The sequence below is a fragment of the Tamandua tetradactyla genome, chromosome 6 (genome assembly GCF_023851605.1).
Source record: "Tamandua tetradactyla isolate mTamTet1 chromosome 6, mTamTet1.pri, whole genome shotgun sequence".
NCBI classification, from domain to species: domain Eukaryota; kingdom Metazoa; phylum Chordata; class Mammalia; order Pilosa; family Myrmecophagidae; genus Tamandua; species Tamandua tetradactyla.
The window spans coordinates 23391994-23398868 of NC_135332.1; the positions used below are offsets into that span (position 1 = coordinate 23391994).

General features: G+C 50.3%; 1 protein-coding gene across 1 annotated transcript; it reads right to left on the minus strand.

Moving 5' to 3' along the window:
- Window positions 1-723: 723 nt before the first annotated feature.
- On the minus strand, window positions 724-5909 carry G6PC3 (glucose-6-phosphatase catalytic subunit 3). Its single transcript, XM_077164220.1, has 6 exons — window positions 5530-5909; window positions 3494-3600; window positions 2309-2399; window positions 1993-2111; window positions 1649-1790; window positions 724-1409 (listed from the first exon to the last, which is right to left on the minus strand). Exons 1-6 carry the CDS (start codon window positions 5745-5747, stop codon window positions 1046-1048), a joined length of 1041 nt encoding a protein of 346 aa, XP_077020335.1. The 5' UTR covers window positions 5748-5909; the 3' UTR covers window positions 724-1045.
- Between the last annotated feature and the right edge of the window lie 966 nt (window positions 5910-6875).

The window sequence follows — 6875 nt, forward strand, 5'->3', positions numbered from 1 at the left end:
GGGTTGAGGGAGCCAGGGGAGGAGCAGGAACCATTCCACCTTTGGTTCACTGTGTGCTTGTGTGTCTTATGTGTTGTGTGTTCTGGATCCTCCTGGGGGATGGGGATGTGGCTAGGCCGAGTCTACCAGGCCTCCCCATGCTGAGCCCCAGGCTCCATGTCCCTCACCCTCCCTCGCCCTGTTGCTGGTCTGTTTCTAATGTAAACCCACCCCTTGCTTTGTCTCCCTAGATATGGATTTCAGTTAAGTATTTTGTAACCTGTTACATTGTGTGTCCTGTGTAAATAAACTTGTTTCTGGCAGCAGCCTTCTGACCAATGTCTCTGTTCTTTGGGCTCCCATATGGAGTAGAAGTTCTCTAACCCCCTGGTCAAAAAATACCTGCTCTTTTCTCCAGCCCTTGACCAGCAGCCAATTTAGGAAACAAGAGGCTGGGGTGGGATAGGGTGGGGGGATATTTCTATCCCATAGGTGAAAGACATTGTTCCACTGAATATAGTCACAGCATCTCATGGGACCTCTTGTGTGGCCTAGGTGGGGATGAGTGGGGAGGGTGTTCAGGACTGAGAGGTCTCAACTGAGCCTATAGCTCTCCTTTTCCCTTTGACTCTGCCTCTGCAGAAATAGAGCGGGAGCTGAGCAAATGGCCCCATTTGTGTACAAGGGTCCCACTTTGCACCTGCAGTCAAGTTCAATAGAGAGGCACACACAGGCATAAAAGGATACTGAGAGTGTTTAAGGGCTTTATTGGGGACAGTTTGAGATGCCCCTCACAATGATGCAGGAACCTGCTGGCCTTGCTGTCACCTCTGCTCTTTAGAGACTTGGGAGGGAAGGCAGGAGGAGGTCCAGCTCCTCTGAGAGAGAGTAGGCCCTTCCTTGGGGCTAAGACAGGGTGGTAGGAGAAGCAGGGGAACTTCAAGATGATTAGGGCTTCCTGGGAGATGGATACCTGGGAGGGAATGGGCTGCCTCCGAGCATGTGGAGGTCCAGGAGTTTTGGGTTTGTGTGAGGGAAGGAGAGTGGTGGAGGGAGGCACTTGAAATCAGGAGGAGCGGGTGGGTGGTGCTTCCTGACCACTGAACATGTGTACAACCCATGGCACAAGGGCAAGGACCAGGCAAGGCCAGAGGGTGAACTTGAGGAAATTGAAGATGTAGAAGAGGCTGATCTGAGGGGGGTGGCCCAACCAGTCCAGAGGGCCCAGCAGTCCCAAGGCCAGCACGAGGCAGGCTATCCTTTGGCCATTACCCAGGTGTGCACGCCGTACCTGGGCATAGCATGGAGAGTGCAAGGCAATGCCCAGACCCAGGGCAGCTCCTGAGTCGCGGCTCAGGGAGGCGAAGGGCCGGCTATCCACATGTAGCCACTCGGGTCGCTCACACCACTTGGAGGCTAGGCTGATGGACCTGTGGTGAGGAAGAATCTTTGCCAGAGAGATGTTCCGCTGGAACCTAGAACACCCTCGACTCTTAGCCATCTGCCCTTTGGGACCCACTTCCACATTCTGCTGTGACCCCTGGAGGGTCTATCTTTTGAACAAGAAATGTGTTATTTTTTCAGCTACAGTGAACTAGGGACCCATTAGGCTAGATTCGGGTAAAGTAAGAGAGGGCCCAGCCTGTCAAGGCTTCAAAATGGGACTTACCAAGAAAGATCCAGGCCCAGTGTAAAAAGGGTCCAGTAGATGAGGCTGGCACCCAGCAAGAGGGCCAGTGCAGTCAAGCCGTAGAAGCTTAGCTCCTTCTCCATTGGGACCCGGGGAGCCATGACCCAGCCCAGCACAGCACCTGGGGGAATAGGATAACGGCAGCTTCAAGGAGTTTGGGGACAAGACCCCAGAGCTGTGACTTGGAGGAGAACATACTGAGGACCAAGGGGGACCTTAGGGTTGGTTCTGTAGAAGTCCAGGAAGATGGGAAGATCCTAGACTGGCCCTCCCACTACCAAAGGCATCTTCTCAGCCCAACCTGCATCTCCCTAGTTGCTCACCAGCAATTAGGCCAGCCAACACCTGGTGGGGAAAATGTGCTAAGATGAAGACCCGGGACAGGCCGACGGCCAGTAGGAAGGTGCAATAAGCCAGGCTAGGCATTACCCTCACCCAGCGGCTAGAAAAAAAGAGAGGCAAATGGTTCATATGGTGATCACACATAGCCCGGCTTCCCTCAGCACTCAGGTACTTCGTGGTTTGACCAAATACTCCAGGGTCCCCAGAACTCCAGCTCCCAGGCTACCCAGCTGTTGGGTCTTTGGGGCCAGGGTGCCATTATCCTTGCTCCCAATGGTGGGCTATACCAGGGTGTACCTGCGGGTCCGAGTGGCCACCTGGGAGGAGATGGCTGTCATTATGGGCCACAGGGCTGCTCCTGTGATCATGCAGTGTCCAGAAGGGCTGCCTGCCAAGAAATCAGAAGCTTGCGATGAGAGGATTGGGGGGCGGTGCCCTTGGTGATATTTCAGTATAGGTGCCTCTCCCTTGCTAAGAACATTTCCCCTCGTACTAGTCCACAGCTCCCTCTGTCCTGAGGGCTTTTTTTTAACCACTGCTTCTGTCAGCCTGTGTCTCTTGGATCAACTGCTACAATTCAATCAGTTTTTCTGGACTGTCTTTATTGCCTGGGCAAGTAGCTAAGAGGATGGGCCTCTAGTTGGGTTACCTTGTGTGCTGGTTTGAAGCTGTTATGTACCCCATAAAAGCCATTTTCTTTTGAGTTTTGTGGGGGCAGATCAATTGTTGGTTGATTACGTTATTTCCCTGGAAATGTGACCCACCCAACTGTGGGTGGGACCTTTTGATTAGATTGTTTCTATGGAGATGTGACCCCACCCATTCAAGGTGGGTCTTAATCCTTTCCTGGAGCCCTTTATGAGAGAGAACTTAGAGCCAACACAGACAGCAGAGATGAAACCAAGACACAGAGATGTTTGGAGATGCTTAGCTAAGAGAAGAAACCCAGAGTCTGCCCCGAAGAAGCTAAGTGAGGACCCACAGATGCTTAGAGAGAAAGCCACTAGAAACAGGAGCTAAGAGAGCTGTTTGAAACCAGAAGCCAGGAGAGAAAGACAGCAAACATTTACCATGTGCCTTCCCATGTGACAGAGAAACCCCAGGTGCCATCAGTCTTACTTCAGATTCAAAGTGTCTTTCTCTGGATGCCTTACTTTGGACATTTTTTGGCCTTAGAAATTTAAACTTGTAACAATAAATTCCCTTTATAAAAATCAATCCATTTCTGGGTGGGCCATGGTGGCTCAGCAGGCAAGAATGCTTGCCTGCCATACCAGAGGACCCGGGTTTGATTTCTGGTGGCCCATGTAAAATAAAAAAAAACAAAAAAACAAACCAAAAAACCCAATCCATTTCTAGCATGTTGCATTCTGGCAGCTTAAGCAAAAAAAAAAAAAAAAACACCCTGGCTGAAAAGTATTCTGAAATGCTCACCCAAACCCTAACCACACTGGAAAATGGAAGAGATTTGAAGTTTCCCACCTGGACCAGTTTCACAAGAAGAAGGGAACTGGTGAACCTGGGCTGGGGCTTGATTGTAATACCCAGATTCATGGATCCACCAGAAGGGCCTGTCTCCAAACAGGAGCCTGGAAGAGAACAGAGGAAGGATGACATTATGCCTGCCTGCCTGGGGAGCAGGGAGGTGGGGGATATCTGGGAGTACTCTGGAGGATGGCCCAAGAGATAGTCAGAATGGGGACTCCGATTCTATACCTTTACCCTGTCATGGTTTTCTTCCTTAAAACAGGAAAAAAAAAAAAGCACACCATTTTTTAAAAAGCTATAAGTAGGTCAAAGATTAGTGTGTGTGTATGTGCGCGTGTGTGCACACGTGAATGCTCTGAGATGCTTTCAGGTTTCATTTTTACCCCTCTCACTATAGGATCAGCTCTTTTCTTCCCATCCAGAGTGCTCAGGAGCTGGCTCCCTCCCTCCCTTCTGGACCTTCAACGACCCTCCTGCTTCTTGTTTCTCTTGCCATATTCCCCTCTCCACACACCTGAATTATTTAGGTGAGCCCCTCATGTCTGAAAATGGGAGTAGGAAATGGACAAAGGAGTCTGAGAAAGAATAAGGAGGACAAAAAGTTCCAAATTCCCTGGCCTAGGAGGTCCTTGGCTAGGCCCTCAGAAACCACACACTGAAGAGCTTTGCTGTAGACAGAAAGAAAAAATGATGGTGGCAAGAAGCCCTGTGATGGGGAGTGAGATATAAGAGGCACCTTGCCTCTCATAAAAAACTAACCTTGGTTCACACATTATGTGCCCAGTACATACATAGAGAATGAACAGGGGATTTGTCATGGGTGGGTGGAAGTATTAAGACTGTTTACTGAGTGGGGGAGGGGGGTTGATGCTTGGGGGAACTGGATGAGAGAGGGAGGCTTAAACAGACACTAAGAGAGAAGAGAACACAAAACAAGGGCAATTAGGCAAGAAGGAAATAATTAGACAACTGCTTTTCCGCTTACAGTACAGACCAAGCCCTTGAAGAGAAGTGTAAAAAGGAAGATAACTCATCTTTTGTCCTTTCAGCAAGTCATTCCAGCCCATTCAAGTGTCTTCTATGAACTTCCCTTCCCTCCCCTAGGCTGGAGATCTGGGAACAGAGGTGGTGGCCACAAGTCCGGTGGGACTGGGGTGGGGGAACAGATTGCACAAAGAGATAAGCCCCAAGGGCCACAGGCTTCCACCAACTTGCCTGGGATTTTGGCTTCTGGGTTCAGTGTGCAGAGCTTACTAGTGAATGAAGAGGGAAAAAATGGGCCCTGGGAGGCAATGTTATAGCCAATGCTTTTCAAACTGGTGTGCACTCCTCTGGGAATCTTATGAGAACGCACATTCTGATTCACTGAGTCTGGGTTGGGACCTGAGATTCTGCATTTGTAGCAAGCCCTCAAGTACTACTTGTGCTGTTGGGCATAGTCTGGGCACCACACCTTGATTTGCAGGGCTCTAGCCTTCTCTGTCTTCATAGCAGCTAGTATGATGAATAGCACAAAGCCTGCTTCTTTAAAAAAAAAAAACTGTCACTTTGGATGGACTGTGTGTAAAGATATCTCAATAAAAAAATTTTTTTAAACTGTCAAATAAATGAACAAGTAGATGAATAAATGAGTTGAGAAGCAGGACTTTACCACTTCCTAAAATTAACCATAGAAGCTTGTTAAAATACCAACTCCCAACCCCTTCCCTAGAGTTCTAAATAAGTTGTACTGAAGTGGGGATAGGGTATTTGCATTCATAACAGGCTCCTTAGGTGATTTTTCTGATTAGGCCAGTTTGAGGAACACTGGTCTAATGAATGGGATGGGTGGACCCTGAGGTCTGAGTCCAAGATGCACAAAGAAGCTCAAAGGGGAAATGCCTTGTAGGGGTGGGATGGGGGTGTTAAAGCCATGGGTTCACTCTAGGGGGCGGTCCAGACTTTGGGACACCTGCTGAGAAATGTCAGAGCTTGCACAGAATTCAGGACAGGGTGGGGGGCTAGGTCACCGGAGGGCTTCGCTGTCTCACCACTTGAAGACGAGGTTGAGCCACTCGGTGATGAGGCTGATCCACAGAACCGCGATGCCCACGCGGCGAGAGGCGTAGTAGGCCGCGGGGAAGAAGCACAGGAAGAGGATCTTGGGATCACCCAGAAAGGTGACCCAGAGCCATAGGTTTTCCAACCAGGGAAGATGGTTCTGCAGTGCCTCGGCCACCGCGATGCCCGCGCCCAGCGTCGACTCCATGGCGACCCTGGGGCCGGCCGGGCCGGGGTTTGCTATGGGGTAGAAGCAGAAGAGGCCCAGAGATAAGGTTTGCTTACCCGCTGTCCGCCAAAGCCCACCGTTTGAGCCTCAGACCCCGCCCTTCTCTCCGGCCGCCGCGCCCAGGCCCCGCCCACTTCCCCGCCTCCAGCAATCCCAGGTTAGCACTAGCCCGGCCCCTATCCGGTACCGTTTCCTGCTAAGCTCTTTCCTGGGCCTTCTCTCTACTGGGCAACGCAGGGGACAAATCTTTGCGAAGGCGTTTCCGCAGGACCCCACGTGGCCGCTGTTGCCGGCACGTGGGCAGCGGGCGCACTGGCAGCACCGCTGCTGTTCCGGGTTAGGGCGCCAGCTAACCCGCGGCCTGGGCGAAGTGCCCAGTGTCCCTGCTCTTCTGCCGCGAAGGTGGATGTGTAATCCCCAGGCCAGGATTCCTTCCAGAAAAAAGCTCTCTTGTAGAGAGGACTACCGACACCTCCTCCCCCAGGGAGATAGACATCCCCGGTTGGCCCTGAGGCTGGACCCTAAATTTGTACATATAGTTAATTAGCCCAAGGCTTTCTACCCCAGCCCAAAACGTCACGGCACTAATTCCAAGGCTATTGGCTTGGAGGCTGATAGAAAAGTCTCTAGAATTTGAGACGTCTTCATCACTAAAAACTACTAATTCTTACATGTAACCACAAAGTCACACGTTGCAGTTATAACCTTCTCTTGCCCCTCCTTCCATTATATATCTTCTGCTAGGCAAAATTCAACTGGGCAGGTGAACCATGAGATAGTAACAGTTAATATGGGGAGGGAAGGAGCACACACCCATGAATAATCCTGCAAGAAACACACAAAATAGAAATTTCAACTATTCTCAGTGAGGTCCTGCCTAGAGGGAGAGGTGTGGATGGGAGGAGACTTGAAGTGGCACCTCAGTTCCTTCCTACCTCAAGCAATTTTTGTTCTTGGAGTTTTCTGATGGGTGGCTGAAAATGAGAATGTAAATCTGGGTTGTTCTTTTCACTAAAAAGATGGGAAGGGAGGTTGGTTATGAATCATATCACTTCCTTAGTAAATGTTTTTCAGTTGCCCCCGGGAGAAAACCTAAATTTTTTGCAA